The 20,163-nt window shown below is 39.0% G+C and overlaps 2 protein-coding genes across 2 annotated transcripts; one reads left to right on the top strand and one right to left on the bottom strand.

The window, feature by feature from the left end:
• Window positions 1-751: 751 nt before the first annotated feature.
• On the bottom strand, window positions 752-13,047 carry LOC146449401 (uncharacterized). Its single transcript, XM_085101324.1, has 8 exons — window positions 12,926-13,047; window positions 11,448-11,540; window positions 6,264-6,347; window positions 4,218-4,550; window positions 3,535-3,691; window positions 2,508-2,620; window positions 1,442-1,591; window positions 752-1,196 (listed from the first exon to the last, which is right to left on the bottom strand). Exons 1-8 carry the CDS (start codon window positions 12,978-12,980, stop codon window positions 1,018-1,020), a joined length of 1,164 nt encoding a protein of 387 aa, XP_084957450.1. The 5' UTR covers window positions 12,981-13,047; the 3' UTR covers window positions 752-1,017.
• A 1,259-nt stretch (window positions 13,048-14,306) lies between these two features.
• LOC146449400 (soluble scavenger receptor cysteine-rich domain-containing protein SSC5D-like) lies at window positions 14,307-19,407 on the top strand. The gene is made up of 6 exons (XM_085101702.1): window positions 14,307-14,419; window positions 15,905-16,071; window positions 16,877-17,294; window positions 17,870-18,016; window positions 18,566-18,747; window positions 19,269-19,407. Exons 1-5 carry the CDS (start codon window positions 14,371-14,373, stop codon window positions 18,739-18,741), a joined length of 957 nt encoding a protein of 318 aa, XP_084957828.1. The 5' UTR covers window positions 14,307-14,370; the 3' UTR covers window positions 18,742-18,747; window positions 19,269-19,407.
• Window positions 19,408-20,163: the final 756 nt, after the last annotated feature.

The raw sequence follows: 20,163 nt of genomic DNA, 5'->3' as shown, positions 1-20,163 counted from the left end.
AGAGGGGCCTGAATTAACTTTCTATGAAATAAAATAAAACAAAACAAATCATTAAGTCGTGTTTGTTTAAGGTATCGTATCCTTAACAAAGAGCTGGAAATTGTTTGTTAGAGCGTTTTTCCAACGTTCGACTGCCTTCGACATAACAATAAGCTAAACTTTTCGTATCTGACCAGTCATAACTGATAACCAGTTCCTTGTTCCGATGCATTCTTCAAATTGCGTCATATGAAGTAATGAATCCCGTCGCCAGAAAGATCACATAAAAATTTGGGTTATGTTTCATTGTGTAGTAACCAGGCTGTGACCTGTGAAATGTCGCCCAAATTCCGTACAAATGACTAATTCTGAGACAGAGATGGCGTTCCCCAAATCCATACAAACTCTCTAAGTTTTCCAATTTTGCAAGTCTAACGACAGAACCTCAAACTTGGTAAACTGACTAATTGTAATATAACCTTTCTTGCTATGGACTCCAAGTTCTGATGAAATGAAAATTCAAGAACTCGTCCACAGTTAAGATTTGAGTCCGGTATGGGCAATTGGAACTCAAAACTGTAACGTCGACGGCTGGTGCCTAGCGCGGGAAAGCATCAGGCAGCCGGTGCCATTTCGCGGGAAAACTAGCGTAAGCCAAGTCAGGATTAGATATGATGTTTGGTTGTGCAAAAGGTGACGCTTTCTCCAGAATTGTTACCTCTTAACAGGTGGATGGAATTCGAGCTAAATAACTCAGACAAGGACAACGGTATCCTTCTTTCCCTGATCAGTTTTATTTTTTGTAATTCACGAGAAAATCATCCTGTGCTTTTACAGGGAGAAATTTTTATCGGTACGGAAATCATGCAATAGTTACATTTGGGATAAAGTTTCAGACAATTAACACTCTATCTTGTCACATCGTCAACGATCGTTTCACTTGATCTATACAAGAACATCACTTATATAAATCTTTTAAAATCACTGAAATTAAGGTGTTCTACACTTTACGCTATCACAGACGTGCTTACCATGTAATTACCACTCTATTTTATACACGTAGTTAGTATTTGCTTTCCCCACCCCACTCCAGCAAGCCACACTCGGTCCATGCTTCATGTAAGACGAGCCATCATCAGCTACCCAGCATTCTGCGTAAAATTGCACTGCAAAATACTCCTTCCCAGCCTTCTTTGCAGCCTGATAGCACTTGTCGACTGAGAGATGAGAAGAGAATAAATCTGGTAAGTTTCTTTAGTGACCTGGCCTTTGATTGGTAGCGAGGCTGGCGTGACCTCACCCCTTTTCATATGTAAATGGAAACTAACTAGTATATGGACAGCATGATCTAAATACGAAAAGCAGTGAGATTTGAATCAAAGCAAGGTCACCCCAGCCTCGCTACCAATCCAAGGCCAGGACACTAAGCACACAACTGTAAAATGGGCTATTCTAGACTTACTGGTTTTTCCGATGTTGAACCAGTCAATTTCAGATCGCAGGTTGACGAGTAACTGAGGTACTGCCCGGTCACGTGTGTTGTCCTTCCAGCATCCCAGATCTCTCCACGGCGCGAATTTGTAAACAAAGTTGGCCCAGTGCATGCCGGTTCCTTATCGACAAGGGAGAGGAACGTATTAAAATCTGGCAGAACTACAATACGTTGCACCGTAAATCCATCTCTGATCTAACGCAACAGTTCTGGGGAGCTTGCGGTACAACTTAGAAATTCCGCGTAATCTTTTGTGTAGTGATCCGCCCGGCCCTGTGTTCGGACTTAAACAAAACGGTTCTGGAAAATGAAGGTTTTAAATGTGTTTGGTGCAACATTGAAATAAGGGAATGAGGTTATTGGCATATCTACTTGTAATTGAAGCATTAATTCCTTCTTTCCATACCAAGTGGTTAGAGAGCCGTTAGCTTTAGATCTTTTACACAAGGTTAATTCTAATACTATTTACGTATAATTGACTATGTTAAGGTATTATCAGACTTAATCCATTGTATTTTAAACGCACGATTGATAATAAAGGATAGTTAAGGATCAAAAAAGCTCTAAACTTGAACTTAAGGACATAATCGACCATCAGCTAATTGACGCAGCCGTGGAAGTCCAAACAACGCAACCACAACAACAAGGAGTACCTCCCTTGCGGGCAATACCAATAGGATCAAGTACGTAATTATGATCATACGGGTGAGTATAGTCCTGGGAAAGACTGTTTGAGGCGACATTAACTGACGTTTCGACTGAGCAGAAGTCATCTTCAGAGTCAAGTAAATTGTGGAACGGGAGTAGATGGTATGAAACATCAGTCAATGTTACCTCAAACAGTCCTTCTCAGGACTACAGTCACCCGGATGATCATAATTTAATTTACGTACTTATGATACGACTTCTGGGTTCAAACCATTTACACTAATAGAATTGTCGACTCTCCTCCACTATTTCTGAAACTTGTTGCAGGCCTTTCAAAGAGAATCTACTTTCCTTCCGCAGCTGATTAAACAAGCATCCGGTCACTAACCTTCGAAGCAGTTCTGCTCTTTGTCTTTTTTGTCTACCTCACCATGCATAGCGTACCGTGATTCGGCTTCATGATCACCCCAGCATTCTCCATAGAATTGAATCCCAAAGTATCTAAGAGAATTGTTATCTGAATCAATAGCAGCTTCTTAGGAGTTGATCAGGCTCTCTAACAACTGTCAACGGACTCTGCCTTGCATGTAAATGAGGTCGTATGAATGTTTTATATAACATCAGAGCAATGCCCCTGTGCTTAAATTGTACAGCATTTTGTTTATTCACTTTTGAAATAATTTTATCGTAACTTTTGTTTAACTTTAGACGGTCGTAATAATGACTGAGGAAACTGGCGAAAACATTGCTGGCATTAGTAAATATCATAAGAGAACACTGAACTCGTCGAACCTTAAAAAAACTTGGCAATTCACGTAGCATTGTGAAAGTGACGGTTGAATTGGATTTGGTTATTTCGACAGGCTTCGCTTTGGTTTAGCTCCGTTCCACTCCTGACACCACGTCGCCTTGGTAACCAGCATCTTACTTGAATGAAGCAAGCTCAGTTTTATGCTTGGTACAATACATTCAAACTGTTGTAACATTACAAGAGAAAAAAAAAAAAAAAAAAAAACATTACAAGAGAAAACGAGGGACCCTCATTTTCCCTTGAACGTAGGCAAAATACGTGACTAATCACGTGGTCAGAAATGTGAAAAATGGGGAGAGGTCGTGCAAACCTAATCAGACTACACCGAAAGTTCATGCTCCCCACTATTTGTCGATTGTAAATAGAGGGTAAGCTTTCATCAACATTGCAGTTGACCCTTTACCCTTATTTAATGGTTCACTGTAAAGTGATTCCGTCATATTTTGGTGAACATTGAATTTAACCTATTGGCGTCTGATGATAAACTGAACGTAGCCTTGTTGAAAACTGCATTCCCTTTCCTCCAAACGACAATCCCTTTCGGGTCCACAACTGTCTCAGGCTTTTTGAAATGATTGATTAGCTTACAAGGTGGTTACCATACCTAAATCCTCGTTGCCAGGCTCTTTCCGCGCATTTTGTAACCATGCTTCGTAAGTTATACCAATCGATTTCCCTTCGAAGATATGCGAATAAAGTACGAAGTGCCCGATTGGACTTGTCGTCTTTGTAGCACCCGACCTCAATCAAACGAGGTATACCTGGGAAAAATAAAACTGATTTATGAGCCGACAGGAGTGATCATGGTTACTAAAGTTATCGCGTTCGTGTCGATGCTTGAGCTGGAGTTAGCTGTTAGAGTTTTACCCAAAAGGAAGCCCCACCCAGTGAAACGTACGAAACGTTTTCATTCAGTTGGATCAAAGAAATTAAATCTTACTAGGAGAAATAAAGAACACGAAAGAAAGAAACGCACAAAGTATAACTAATTAAAACCTGTTGGCAAAGGAACTTCCATGTTGACGACTTTCTGATAGAATGGTCCAGAAGAAGGAAATTATTCTTATAAATTTTCGAACGACTTTCAGTTTCGCGAAATATTTCGCAGATCCCTATTTTCAAAGAAAATAATAATAAAAAATGCCAATATAGAGCCTTTATTTTCAGGTTTTGTTTTATGTTTTGGGAGAATCGGGAACGTCGAGATTGACACGACCGTAAGGTACAACTGTTTTAAACAAGGCAACCAACTGTCTGCTTGTGTTACGTACCAAAATCTGTTCTTACCTGTCTGCAGACACTTGACCCCAGCATCGCTGCTATGTTTACAAGAGCCTACATTTCCCCATCCAGGGTGGGGACAGTTGAACAAGGAACTCTCTCCTCCACTGCAGTCCACATTACTGAGCCAAATGGGACCTTCTCCCTGACCATATTTGGCATTCTTGGTCTCGTGGATAGCCTTGACTAGTCCCAGTTCATTGCAGACGACAAATGCGTCATTGCGATCCCAGGCCTTATCACACACTGTTCCCCATTGATTATTATGGTATACTTCAACTCGTCCTGTAGCATTTTCCTTGGGAAGGCTGTCAGGCAGGTTTAGGCGGATCTTGTTCGCTTTCAAAAAAGAACTTCCTTAATTCTTATACTCCCACAGCCAAGTTACCCACAGATGGTTTTGTTAGCCTATCCAAGGCGTTCAAGTGGTGAGTGACGCAAAAGTAAAATTTCAACTTTCAATTTTATCAATCTTTGTAGTTAAATACAGTTTACAATAACACTGGACCCACAAGTAGCATTTGCTAATCTAGGCGGGTAATTACATACACGAAGAAACGAAAAAAGATTGGGGAGAGGAAGGCGTTCTCTCGCCTTCTCTCCTAAGTCCCACCTAACTATCGTTGGCTGTCACTAGAATGGATACTCCAAAACAAGTTTGGACACCTAATGATTCTTTCACAACAAAAATCTTACTGCAAACGGTAAAAGAAGTTTAAAAAATCAAATTAGGGTACACCTCGAAATCGGGTCATTTGCTTCATATCTCCTATCCATGTTCACTAGACCAAAGGGGGCAGGCTGACGAAAATGGTAAATTTTTAACTTATTCCAGAGAGTTAGCCATAACAACAAATGACAATTAACCGGATGTTCCCTTCCTAAATGGAGCTCTATTCTCTCAGTTCCCTGGCTAACTTAAAGGCTTCTGTTCTCTTCTACGATAGGGTAATCACGATTATCACGATTAAGAATACTACATCATGTAAACACCATAAGGTGTTCAGCCTTGTTTTGGAGTATCCATTCAAGGAACAACTATTCTCATTCGTTCACACAGCAGTTTTCTGCGCGCCTCTTCCCCCAGCTGAACGCCTGGAACAGGCTATGGTTATTGCTAGAGTGGTTTTATCCTTGAAGGTCGAGGATTAAATCCTTTAACGACACATTCAAATGAAATTTATCTGTGATACTTTCTTGAGGTGCTGTTTATTATATTATACAAAGTGGTTCTAACTTTTGAAGTCTAAGGAGAAAGCTTGTGAGTAAAATGTAGTACTTTCCTGTGGTGCTGTTTATTGTTCAATTAAAAGCAGTTTTAACTTTTGAGTCCATGGATTAAATCCTAAAGTGTTACCATTCAAGTGAAAGCTACTGAACACAACTTTTCTATGATACTGCTTTTGTGCTGTAAAGGTAAGTGATATTAGAGGTGATTAAAAGTAGCGTTTTTAATAGAATCTCAGCTGATGCAAGGCCAACCAGATGGGTATTACTGTGACACCAATCCAGTGACACCTTTTAGGTTTGGATCCTGCTTGGTGTTTAAAGAAATTCTCCCAGCTAGTATCATAAGGAATATATAGAGAAAAGTAAGGAGAATATGTATGTTGATCGTGGGGATTAAAGGATTAATGGGAGTTGTCAAAACTACTCTATGTACTCAAACAGGACCCACCAAACTACAAAATTGATGGTGGCCTCTGCCTGCACCCCTTTCCTCAACCTCAAAAGACGGTGTCTTTATTGCATAGCCAACCCTCTATACAGCAGTAAAAAATGACAATGAGATTCAAACCTTACTTTTCTTTTGTTTATGTAGCAATACTGACTCTTGCTAGCAGAATACTTCTGTGTCAACTCAAATTTTAAAGCCAATTAAATTTTGTCGGTAATGCTCATGAAATAAGTGGTGTCTTCGAAAACCCCCCTACCCCATACAAGGTAGGTCCTCTTCGAACAAGCTTGTTATGACCAGTTCCCTAATCGGACTCCCCTCTTTGCCAGGTGTTTAAAGGCAAATGTAGAAAGCATTGCTAACATGCTACTCACGTTTAATGCTGATGATAGATCTCTTTGTCAAAGACAACAAAGACCAGGACTTGTCCTCTAGTGGGTCATTTGTTCCGGAAGAATCTGGAAACAAATTGAAACATGAGCTACGGGAAACATGCTTTTTTGCCGGATTAAATAAAAGAACATTAAACTTAAACTTTGTAGTATACGTTTATAATCGCTATTTGAAGTAAAAGATGTTCCCTCTCGGGTTTAAAGTTTCCAAACTGATGTGTGCCTTCGCCACTTGAAAGCTTCTTGGTAACCACGCGCTTAGTCTAAATAACTAGGCCTGGGCTCTAGGGTGATTTGTCCTAAATTGAGAGTTTGAGAGGGTACGGAGTTAGCACCAATGAGCGAGGGAATTTTTGCGCGAGTTCCTTTTATATGAACGAAAATGAAAACAAATCGTAAAAGTAAAAATCTGTGGAAATTTTAATCCAAGAACAGAAGGGAAGTAAAATTAATTGGCGAAGTTTTGGTGATGTCGAATCTGTACATAAATTAAAAAGGAACGCTTGAAGGATAAACCAGTTGTCCATTTGGTCAAATGGTTACTGTAACAACATATGGAAATTTGGTATCAAAACTTAAATAAGATCACAGCAAGTGGAAAGATAATATTTTTGTTTGAAAGAGAAGTCATTCGCTCTGTTTTAACAGAAATTTAAATTTAAATTGACAAATTTCAATTTCTGGACTGTGCTGTCTCTTAATCATGATTTGACTGAAACAAAGGAAAATAGGACCCCCCCCCCCCCCCCCAACACCACCAACAACAATTTTTTCGGAGAATGACAAGGAAAAATAAGCGTCTTTTTATCAAAGAGCTAGTTTTAATAAACTGTATCGCTGGATGTGGCCCTTTGAAATCGCAGAACAAACATGCAGCCAAAATTCGCTATTAAAGGATCAGAAAATGAAATGATTGCACGCAGTACGCGCCTGTTGGACTAATGTTGTTGTTTTTTTAACTTAAAAGGAGTTCAAAGCGAGCCGCTATTAATAGATTTTTTCAACACAAGCAGAGGTAATCTACATGAGCTAATCAGGCCCCAGTTGTTCAAAGAGCGGATAACTTTATCCACTGAATACTGGTCTCTATCCAGCGGAGCAAATGTACTCCAGTAGATAAAATTATCCTTCTTTGAACAACTGGGGCCGGAATGCAATAAATTAACCGTTAATTTACGTTAATCTACTTTAATTCAGATGCATAGCCTTATCTATATCTGCGTTATTATGTTAAGTTGTTTTTTTTTTTCTGTTTTTCCAGCATGTTTGTAATTTACTGTAATTTTTTTTTCCATCATGTTCTCGGCTCGTCTTGTCCCGCCTCAACTAGCTTTGTGGCTATTTGCGGGACAAGCCCCTTGTGTAAACTGAATTCATAAATAAATTGTTGTTGTTGTTGTTATGTTGTTCAGTTGCTCAAAAATATACGCCGATGTTGCTCGAAGACAGTTCTCTGAAAGTCAAGCTCACTTTAATTGAGCTTAAATTTGCGTCTATTAGACTATTGTTGTTGTTTATTTTTTAGTTAAACCTAGTCCGTGTCATGCCGTTATAAAAAAAAAATTGCTTTCGGCTGCCGCTTGTGATTGTTTTCATAGGTTCCTTTTCGTCACGATGTGGGAGTGACTAAACGAGCCAATTATAGTACGGTGTATTAAAGTAAAAGATTAAACGAGACTAAATAATAATCATTGCAAATCTAGTTTTACTGGCGAAAAAATACTTGAATAAATAATGAAAGAGCAAAATCACAACATGTGAGCTTCAAAAAAAAAAAAACGTTTAAAAAACATCCGTGCTCGGCAGTTAACAGCAAGAAGTTTTCTGAGGTCTCTTTACGTCATAAGATGGGTGTGCCGCTGGCTTGACGAACCAAACAGAACAGTGCACATCCAGCGAACGGGGAATTAAAAAAAAATTATAGAGTTTATTTAACGGACTTTTTTACGGTTGGAAAATTTGTCTTATAACACTGCCTTTGCTCAAATTGGAGAAAAAGAAACTCTTATCAAAATGCAAAAATTACAGAGAGATTTAAGCTTAACAAAATGGGAGGCAAAATAGACGTCAAATTGACATTAATATCATTTCCATTTTTTCGACTCGGCTACTTCAAACAGATAGCATTTTGCGACATTGGTGTTTGCTACTGTTTTAAGGATTCTTGACGGCAAAAGATGAAAGTAACTGTGTTAACCAATCACAAATTGTTGAGTCGAAGGATGGAAATTACACGATGTTGCAATGATGATTCGTTCAAATACTATTTAACAGTGAGAGAAGTAGTCTTGTACTGAGGTGGCAAAAAAGTCTAAAACCAAATAGGCATTAACTGGGCAATACCAAGAGGAAAGTCAGTACCAGCTGGTGCGAGTTGTCCTGGTAGAAGGAGGATGCTGCCGACGCCAGGGGAACACGAACTGATAATTCAAACGAGTTTTCTTGCAATCCTTCTGTTTGTGGTGGTGTTAGGTAACTCTCTTATCTGCGCGATCGTTTGGAAGTTTAAAAATCTGCGTACTCATGCCAATATTTTCGTCGTTGAGATGGCGATAACCGACCTTTTGAACGGAATTATCAACATCCCGATGTTTATTTGTTATCAACTGTATCCGTCGCCGGCTCTTAGAGGCAGAACACTTGCTATGATTTGCTTGTTTCTTCGCAGAGGTTGTCTTTTTCAAAATGTTTTGTCTGTTTCGACCATATTCATAGATCGCTATTTGGCTTTAGCTCACGGAGTAAGGTATACTGCGTGGAAAACTAGGAAGATTATATTTGTTACTATCATTATTAAGTGGTTTATAGGTTTAGTTGTCGTTGGATCAATAATTTATTTTCATACTGAGTTTGAAGACATGGGTCCTAATGCCCCAATTGCCAAATACGTTCAACAGTATGAGGATAACGGGGTAATGCCATTCCCTAGGATTATTTTGCCAGCTTTTCTTATGTTATTTTGTATTGTGTCTTTTTTGAGCTCACAAGAAATTAAAAAAACCGTTACCTTTCGAAAAGGTTTTCAAGGGTTGAAAATGAAACGTTTTCAGGATCTTAAAGCGTTGAAAACAGTCCGCTACATCATAGCTTGTTATACTATTTGCATTCTGCCCGGCGTGACCCGAAGTATTTTGATCGCTCAAAACATGTTAATAGATGACCATTGGCTGTTATTTTTTGATATTTTCTTTTTGCTTGTTACTTGTGCGGTCAACTCTGTTATTTACTATGCTCGCACTGAACGATTTCGCCGAGCGCTGTTGATGTTCTTAAGCAACCCCTTGGAGAAAAACAAAGTTATAGTTGAACTTAAAACTTATGATAAAATTATTCCGGGGATTGTCAAGACAGCGAAAAAGTTGGAGCAGCTGGAATTTCCGAGTTTGGCTGGCGAACCAAGTCATCTGATGTTTCACATGACGAAGTCAAGCACTGAATCCAAGGATGTCATTTCAAGAGATACCGAAAACACATTTAACGTAGATGAGGACGATCCAAGTTGCTTTGACACAAAACTGTAATGAAAAGTGGACAGAGGTTCTCCAAACATTGTACAACCAAGACTGGATAACCAGACACTGAATGTAACTTCTTCTCTGATAAGGTTGAACACTGAATTGCGCTGCGAGCAACAAGGTACATTTCTGGAGTTAGGATCACAAACTGTCACAGAAATTGAACATAATTATACAACCAAATCTGGCTCATCACAGAAAGACCAGTGATGGAAAAGATTACTGAAGTTAACATCTATTTGAACACTGCCCTAATGAGCAAATCCCACAACTTTAGTTCTGTGGTAATAGCTGTTTTCTTTTCTTTTTTTTTTTTTTGAATGTTAGAAACTTTGAAACTATCAAGTTAAACAAGTAGGAGAGGCAAGAAGTAAGAAAATCTGGGTGATATTGCGTTGGTACAACACCAAGTTTCCAAAACATGAATTTTGTGCACACCACGCTGAGTCAGGAGAATTCATAAGTCGGTATAGGACTAAGGGTAGATTGGATCGGATTTACAAATTGAACACTGTTCTGTAAATAAAAATTTTTATCACTTTCAAACCCGATGTAGGTTTTTATTATAAAAAGGTTCCTGCTAGTTAAAATAAGGTATACGTTTTTTACATGTATTTTACCCTCAAAGCGATGTAATAAATATATGTATAGTATAAGTTTTTAAATTATTGTAGTAGTTACTTGACAATGACCTCATGTGTTACAATTAAAGGAATAGTGTTAAAAAATTTCACATTTGTCTGCCATATTTTTAATTAGAGTTACTGCCAAAAAACCTTCAAATTCAGTTGTAATTTAGACAACTCTTGTTCTATCGAACAACAATTATTTATTATTCTTGGATATAGTCTTTTAAAAAATCGTTCTTACTGATTTTCGATATTCCCCCGGGATTTTTTTCCCAAATTAACTGGCTCAGAAACTAATGTACCTTAGCCGAATTTGTTGGTCATTAGCACCTATTACGTTTATGGAAATTTTTTTTAAGTTTCCGTTCGTTTCCTTTGAATATCACTATTACCAATTATTGTTTTTGCGACAGTTAAATAACCAACAGAATGTGTCAAAAACCACTCCCTTAGCGAAAATATTCAAAACTCCGTTGAAGTGATTTTAATTATTGTATTTAAAAGTCTGCAACTAACTATGGCCTCTGTTTTGAACAAAAATCCCTTGATATTGGGCAGATGGATATTTTTAGCAGTAAGAAAAATAATGAGATTAACATAACTAAATTAAAGGGCAAGCATCCAGAGAGAATTAAAATGAAACAGAGTAAGAAAAGATCAATGAGTACATATACACGTTATCGCGTTTTCGCAGTCTTGGCTGGAACTCACGCATTGATACAACAAAATTTGAGGAATTTATATACCGCTCTAATACCATGTTATTGTCTAATTTCTGTATGCTGGCTTTCAATGGATGAGAAATATCATATAAAAATCAAATAGTGGATATCAGATGATATATCCCGTCGGATTTGATAAACGTTCCGTAAAAGGGAACAAAATAATCGACTTCAATTTGTTAAGCGGCTTTCTAAATTGTGATTGGTTGTGTTTGTCACAAGATAAAAATAAAAACTATTAATTATGATTATGATTATAATTATTTTTTTATTATTATACGCACCAAATGCTTGACTTACCAGGCTCAGTTTCCTTCAAACCTTGTTCTCTGTCTTTCTTAAACTGATTTAATGTGCTAAAGAAAGCTTCTTCACCCTCAGTAGATAGAGTATCTGTAACCAAAACATAAACCAGCAAAATCGAGAGATGTTAGTTTAAAAAATCAACCTTCCTTCATCGTTTAAGATGATGCTACCCCAGTCAAATTGTCCCGCAACAAAACTGAGCCGCAATTTTCACCAAAAATTACCGGGTAGTGAATATTTTTCCGCGGTTTTTCATGCAGGCACTACGAGGGCGGCAAAAGAAAATGCGGGAATTGTCCATTGTTGATTAACAATTATTCCACGAGCGCGCGTGGGTTGTAATCATCTCAAATCCAACAAGCGCGAGAGGAATACTTGTTTTATTGAAAAGAAACCAAGATTAATATTTATTACTAGATCTTGCTGATTTCATTTGACAAGAAAGACCAAAAGACGATTAATGGTCGTTATTTCTCGGGCATGGTATAATGGCCGATATCCCATGGCCGCCAAGCCAATCAAACTCTGGAATTGCATTATATCCAATGATTCGGTTTTTAATGAAAGGGGATATCACGCTGGGTAATTTCTTTCGTGAAGGTTTCCTCAAAATTCAGTTTGTTGTGGAACAAGTTGTAAAAAACATTTCTTAGTGTAACAACGTCTTTAGTAGAAAATATTCTGACGCCCACTAACAAGCACAATGCAAGAATTAACCAAGTCGATTCCTTGCCAATCCACTTAGCAAACCTAAACTGTCATCATACTGTAAAGGTTTATTTACACCAAGAGAACACCTGGTGTAAGCTCAAATATTTTGCAAATCACACAAGAAAATCACGGACGGTGGAGTCATAAAATTGCTGAAAGTCTTCTTTGATGGATTCTCTTTTTCGTTTTCTGCAATTCAAATTTGCCCATTTTGTCGTGCAAACTTTTCTGGTGATCATAATTGCAACTTCTCACGTCGAGGAACGTCAACGTTTTCAGTTCCAAAAAATCTCTATTTTCGACTTTAAGGGGTTATTGCCATGAACAGCACTTTTCTGATGTGCTGTTTATAACGCTGAAAAGGTGATTTGAACTTTAGAGTCTGTGAATTAAATCCTAGTGTGCCGTACCATTCACGTGAGAGCTACCGAGCTTGTACTGTATTTTAATTACCACTTTGTGGTTTTCTATTATGATTGAATACTGAGAAAGATCAGAACGTGGCAATATTGCTCGCGCACTACGCCCCTTTGCTAGTAAGTAGGTTCCCAAAAGCAAGCTAACGTTTCAATGAATAACGTAGATTTATCTGCCATTAGTCGATATAAGCCTCACTAGTTTCAGCTTTGTTGGCGTCACAGCGGGAATTGAGATCGACTGCAAAGAAACAAATTTGTTTGCTACACTAGGTAAAGCAAGAAGGTAGAGTAGATAAATATCATTATTTTTTTCATCACGGCGAAGAAATAAGTGGTACTTACCCACTAATCCCACGTCCAGTGAAATCAGGAGACTAAAGATGAAATAAATTTTCATTGTTTTTCTGTTCCACCGTTGAGAGCGAAACAATGCCAATCGAACAGTTCTAACAAAAACAAAAGCGTTTATAATTTCTGTAAAAAAGATACCGAAAACAGATTTTATGCTAAATACATACTTTGTGTTTTCTCAGAGGGAACTCAAAGTCATTCAAGTTTCCACAAGTCAGCAGCTTTCAAGTGCACATTTGTTTAAATGAAATTTCCATACGTCAAAAAGAAGTCAAATTAAGTAAACAGTTATTCTTTAAACATTGTTTTAGTTCCGATAAAAAAACTGCCCACAACTTTTTCGTTTGGACAAGTGACTTTTGTTGTTTTCTTTAATCTGGATTTGTACGATTTGTTGGGCAAAATTTGCCGTAAAATTTATAATTTAGCCATTAAAAAGAAGGTATTCGTTCTTCTTTATAAATTTAATTTGGGTTGAAAGTATCGTACAAGAAAATGAATGATGATTAAAGAAAATAACTCCAAAAAATGCAATTAACAACAAAACAAATAAACAATTTCCTTGTCTACTGCAAATGTCCGATTTTGTTTTCTGAGTTCTTCAGTAAAAGTCATTAATTAATTCAGCTTCGGTTGTTTTTCCTTTACCATCACAAAATTCCACGTTTCGAAAAAAGAGCAGATATTGGTTGCTGTAAACCAAAAGTATTAAGGATCAAAATGCAATAAAGGGGCAATATGGGACATTGGCGAAAGGGTCCCTAAAGGAGGGACACTAGCGAAGGGGTCCCTAAAGGAGGTTTTTCCTAGCTAAATGTGGCTAGGACCATCTTTCGGTAACCCTCAAATGGGAATGTTCCCAGTCAGTCTTTCTTATGACTTTCTTTCCCTTGTATTTCTCTTCTATTGCTTTATATTTCTTAAAGATTCATTGAAATTCGGTTTTTCAGTGAATGAAGTTACCGGAACTATTGAAAGACGGAACATATCAGTTTATTCCTGAATAGTTTGTTTTGTGACTTCCACTGAGTTTCCCAGACAAAGAGTAAACAGCTCAACTGAATGTATCGAATAGCTGTGAGACTGTTACACTAGTTAGCTTGGCTGTGAGAATCTTAAACGTCTACGATAATTATTATTTTTTTAATTTTCGATGATGGTTTAAGTGATTGCAAGTCAGAAAAATAATTCTTTATATACACACATATTAGTTATGTGTGTACTAACTACATAGCAAGAGCAAAGTTTGGGCAATTTAATGAAAAACAAATATTACTTTTTCTTGACAAGTCCATGTTTCACACTGTTGTCACAAAAGCAGATGGGTGGATGGGCTGACATTTGGAAAGTTAAACAGAATTTTTATTTGCACAAAGAAAAATCATTCTCATTAGTTTTTCTTTTTAGTTTCTTCTTCCCTGGTGTCTGTTGGAAATATGAATTACGCTGTTTTCATTTTCTGCGTTTTCCGGGCAGTGCTGTCAGGTGAGTGATTTCGTAGAGTGTATGTCAATTCGTTAACAAATTTGCAAGTGTAAAAAATCAAATTTTGTGCGATTACTGTCTGTTATATTAGTTAAACGCGGATTATCTTTACGTTGAAGTCAAAAATAAGGGGATATATATACCATCAGATGTAGTTCTGTGTTTTTGATAGAAATATCGACTAAAATACAGTTGAAATTAAAAGCTCGAAATCGAGAACAAGCACTCGCTGTCCACACGATGAAAATTGGTTTGTTTATATATGAAATCAAGTAGCTCACGTTTCCTTCACGACATCATTTTCAAATAGCCATAAAAAATCAAAACATGGAAACAAAATTGGCCTCATCGGCAAAATATAAGTCCATTAACCGGTCTGAACAGTTAAATACGTGAATTTAACCTGCCAATCAAACATGGGTAAGCTCAAAATTGCGAAACGAAACCTGAAACACCAGAAGATAAAAGCATTTAACAGCTATCATTACTAAGAATGGCTTCACTTGGTTTGGAACTTCATCCACAGAGTTAAAAGCTGCACTGAACCACAAAGACTCTAGCCTGCAGTGCAGGCGTTTTTCATGGACGAGCGCTGAATAATAAATTTAGTTCGCGTATTTGAAGGAGGCTGAGGGGGAGGTAGGGGGGGAAAGGTTCCCTCCTCTCCCCCTCCCCCCTCCTTTATTTCTCAGCCAGTCGTCCTCTCCCTTAGGGTCACTTTTGACTCGCTCCAGCCCTCTCGCGCTTCCTCGCCCAAGATGACAGCGACGAAGGATTATTCAGCGCTACCGCTCCAAAAATACGCCTGCATTGCAGGCTACAAAGAGACGTGAAAAGGATGTGAGTCTGTAATTCCTGTGTTCTCACCCGCACGGGACGATGGTAAAAGCAACCGGCTTTGTATTGGTTGGTTATTTGCGAGTGAGAAACTTAAGATAACTGTGTGCTGACACAAAACTGATACCAATTATGGATTAGATTCACCCCGCTTTGAAGTGCTGGATCTTTGCCTATCCTGTGATCAGGCCGGTGGTGTTCCTCTCCATTCAAGTGTATAAATAAGCGACAGCAAACAACAAAACTCGGGGGTTTAACTTCTCGGAAAATTCTGCATTCATTTTAGAGGGAACGGCGTTACTTCTATTCCCTTCATGTTACAAACCTCAAGTATCATCATCTTAGAAAGAGAGGTAAGCTTATCGGGGCAAGAGGCGGGGGGGAGGGGGGAGGGGGGAGGGGGAGTAGACCCATCAAACATTGGTGCGACGATAGTTTCCGTTTGATGTAAAAAAAAAATCGGGATTTTTAATCGGTTTATTTTGTCCCGCTCCGAACCGCTAATCCCCGGGGATTCACAAATGTCAACTTACCCGATAAGCTAATGGCTCGTAAGAAAATGCCAAACCTACTTCTTGAAAGTGAAAATAAATACCTTAGCCTCTTTCTCAGATAACTGATATGGACTATTTATGTTTTCCTTCACAGAAGATGTCGTCAGGCTTGTAAAGCCGCCAGACGCAACACATGTGGGTCTGGGACGGGTAGAAGTTCAACACCAGGGGACCTGGGGCACAGTATGTGACGATGGATGGTCTTTTGAGGATGCGACGGTGGTGTGTGAACAGATGGGCTTCCTCAAAGCCATTTATCAGGCAAGCATGGCATACTAACGGCAGTTAGTATATACTCTAAGTTAACATGAATGCCCTACACTCCTCGAGAGCAGTTTTGTTTTGAGTATCGAAAGAAATTGCGCGTTTGCTTCGCTTTTGCCTTACTACTTACTACTACTAGCTACTATTCTGTGATTGGTTAGCTAAACTCGCGCCACTTTCTCAACCAATAAGAAACAATTGAAACCAAACTCAATCCTGACTTGCTTCCACGCGTTTTCCCGCGCTTAGCACCGGTTACATGTATTTGTTTTGAGTTCTGATTGCATGGTTTGTTGCGCTGTTTTCGTCTGTTGTGATTGGCTGTGGTAATTACTTTGGTTGTAGTTTTCCGACATTCACTGAAAACCGCTCAATCTTTGCAAATTTGTAAATATTATTCGCTTGATCACGTTGCTGCATTTTAAACTTTTTGATTGGTTCAAACCCCACAGGTTACTACACAGTGTCCTCTCGTTTTACCTTATATGGAACAATCCTTTCACCATGGATCAAAATTTCAGTAAAACATCTTCAACCAGGAGCCCCTGGTTCAGCATATCAGTATTTTAAACATGTAGAATTCGTCAAGATTACTTTGTTTATTAATTTCCAGACGGGACTTATAAAAAGATAAAAACAGTTTGGAGTCATATGAGACGCATGCCCTATGTATTAATATCCCCGGTAACGAGTTTTTGTCGGCTTGGGGAGCATAAATAATAAGTCTAATAGAGGTAAAAAAAAAAAAAAAAAGAATGGATAAAGTGCAATCTGTACGGTTACTAAGACATGAATTTTGCAGGCAAAGCGTGCAAAGTTTGGCAAGGGGACTGGTCCTGTGTGGCTGAGCAAGATGAAGTGCACTGGGAAAGAGAAGTCACTGCTAGACTGTCCCAACCCGGGGTGGGGACAGAACAGTTGTGATCACAGTCGAGACGCCGGCGTCAGCTGCCTCCAGGATGGTGTACCGCAAATACTTGAGGTCGGATGCTACCAAGATAAGCCTAATAAGAAGGACCGAGCCTTTAACGAGCTTTACGCCAATCTCCGAACACAAATCGATTGGTGGAACATGCGATCGATCGTGACGAAGTGTGCCGAGCGGGCTTTCGTTCGCGGTTATATGTACTTCGGAGTGCAGTTTTATGGGGAGTGCTGGGGAGATGATCGACCCCGCCCCACCTATGATAAACATGGCCCTGGAAAAGGATGCACGGATGGTGAGTTGGTACATCATATTGCAAAGTGTTAACCTTTATGTAGACGCGTTAGTTACCTAGTTGAACCAGTCATCTTCAAACCATGCTAAACCACACTAATTAACAAGTTTTCTGACCTTTTCCCGAACATTCCCATTTCTCTCCGAGATTTACCCAAAATAATCCGAAGGTAAAGTGCGGGACGCTTGCAAACACGTTCTAAACGGTCGGAAACATTCCGAAGTTTAGATATCCGAAAAAGTTCGGAAGTTATGACTGTCTAGATCTCATAATAGGACTTGTATTTTATTATCAGCTTCTACTAAAGGCCAAGTAATACGGCAACATTTTCTTGCAACTTGTCTGGCAACAAATGTTGCATTGCAAATTACGATTGTTTGGGCACCAAATTTTCATGTTGCAAAAAGTATAATAGAAGTCTACTTTTAGCAACATGACAACTTGTCGCGCGAGGAGCAGGTAATGCGCGCAACAAAGAATCACAACTTACAACGCGACATTTGCGCGACAAGTTGCAAGAAAATTTTGCTCGTATTACTTGGCGTTAAGAGTGAGTCCTTCCGTTGATGCGGCAGGTGTTGGAGACGATTCCCACAACTTTGTTTACCGTTTCGCTCCGTGGCGCGACCTTGGTTGCTGGCGTGACATGGGTGACGGACGCACCATGAAGCTCCTGGCCAACTTTCGAAGACAAATCAATTGGTTTCACCTGGAGAAAACGGGTAAGTATCAGGATTGCCATGCAACTTGAAGCTGATAGGAATCGGCTAGTCAAAATGTAAGTAGCATATTAAGACAATAGCGACCCATGATCAGTATGCTATGATCCTTGCTAATAATATAAGAAGCTTTTCTTGAATTCTTGACACTCTACTTTAGACAACTACGCGATCAGATACGAAAACAGTGGCTTTTTTTACGTGAACATGTCGTTAATTTGTGAATTAATTAGGGCACCGCTGCTCTCCAGACAACGTAAAGCATCCTAGGAAGCCTGCGCACCAGCGTCAAAAAGAGGAATCGTCTCCTCTCAGGTTAAATCAGAAGTAACACTTGAATAATGCAAGGACCACTTGAACAAAAAGCAGCAAAGTGAAGCCGGATCTTTGTGTAGATTTAGGATCAGCAACATTGAATAAAACGTAAAAACAAATCAAAGGCTAATCGGACAGCGAAAAAGAGTAGCAGTTTATCACTTTGATACACTAAGAGATACGCCAAGGGAACTTTACTGTTGCTGCTGTATATTATCTTGTGCTATGTATTTGTAGTTGAGATGTGCTATCAAGCCGCCAAAAAGGCCAACAAGAAGTACTTTGCTATTCAGTTCTTTGGTGAGTGTTGGGTATCTGACACTGACTCTTACAAGATACATGGTCCGTCAACAAACTGCTGGAATGGAGTGGGAAGGGACTACGACAACTATGTTTACGAGATGATCTGGTAAACACAGGTAAGACAAGTGTTAATCAGAGATTGAGTTTTACCTTTGCTTACAGAAAATTGTGGAATGATTGAGAGTTGTTACGGTGTCACACCCTCCCGCTCTCTCTCTCTGGCACCTGCCCCCTCCCCTTCCATTCAGTACTATCTCTCATACTCGTACACATACCCACTCATCCCCAAATATCCTCAGTCACGCACTTAACGCAGTTAATGACTGACTAACGTATTCCGTCACTAATACTCACTCGCTCACTTAGGCTAGACTCTCTCAACAACGCACCCCACTATCTTACTTACATTCTATTTTTGAGCTCTTGTGTGGAACTACCTGAAAGCGTTGAGACAAAAAAGGTTAAGCAATATAGAGTACGTAACAACTTCTAAACTTCGTCGTGTGTTTCCTTCAAGAGACTGTGGATGGAGTTAAGTGGACACTGAATTTTCTCATGTGATACCTTTTGCAAAATGAAACGGTTATATGTTTTCGACATTTAAAGTAACATTTAACTGAATGTTTTTCCACTACAGGTAATGCCGGAAGTGGAACGAAATGTCTTTCTAAGAGGATAAAGCTGTATATCGAAATAAATCAGTGATAATTATTGATCTTGAACCAAGTGTAACTTCTCCCGATGATGAGCTATGTGACAAATAAATATAAAGTATTTAACTCTGATTATATGGCTTGGTCAACTTTGGCAGATACAAGTTGGCGTGTGTGAATGTGGTAACAACAGCTAGAAACTATAAACAAGCGAGAGACTATCGCAGTTGTGTACGCATCAAATCAAATCAATCCGGCTGCGTGTTAGAGCAGGTGACCACAAGCTTTCCCCATCCTTGCTTATCCCTGGCCAAGCTCTCGATCTGCTCTGACTCCAGTAGCCCGTCTCTGTTACCCGGCGTAGAAGCGAGGAGATAGAAGTGAATGTAGGCAAAAACAGAACTAGTCCCTATCTCGATAGCACGTTCACTCTCTTCTCGCGAGTTTCCGCGTGACAAGCAACTTTCATGTGCTCTTGTGTGAATAGCTGCGAAGACGGCGCACTATTCGTGTATTTTGATGCGAGTTGTCTGTGATTGATGAGATCCTTGACAATAGAATAATGACATGTTCACGTAACAACCGAAAAGTTCCTGTATAAAGTTTATAGGTCCCATATCTGTCTGTGTGCTGACCCTTGTATTCTTCTTCTTTAGCAGCTAAGACATACGTTTTGCATGGCTCCTGACAGTTTCTGTTCAAGTCTACCTTTTTCCTATTATTAAACCAAGCATTGTTCAGGGAATACTAAAAGACAAAGTAAAAATATTTTTGTTGCTAATAAGTGAAGAAGGGTAAACACAGCTGTAAAACCTCGCAATCTCTTTGCGCATATCTTTTGAGTAGCACCGCTGACAAATGATGGCGCAGGATCTAGAG

This window comes from Pavona decussata, unplaced genomic scaffold, assembly GCF_977016875.1.
Source record: "Pavona decussata unplaced genomic scaffold, jaPavDecu1.1 SCAFFOLD_602, whole genome shotgun sequence".
Classification (NCBI taxonomy): domain Eukaryota; kingdom Metazoa; phylum Cnidaria; class Anthozoa; order Scleractinia; family Agariciidae; genus Pavona; species Pavona decussata.
Note: the sequence above shows the minus strand (reverse complement) of the source record. Positions and strands in the feature narration are given on the sequence as shown.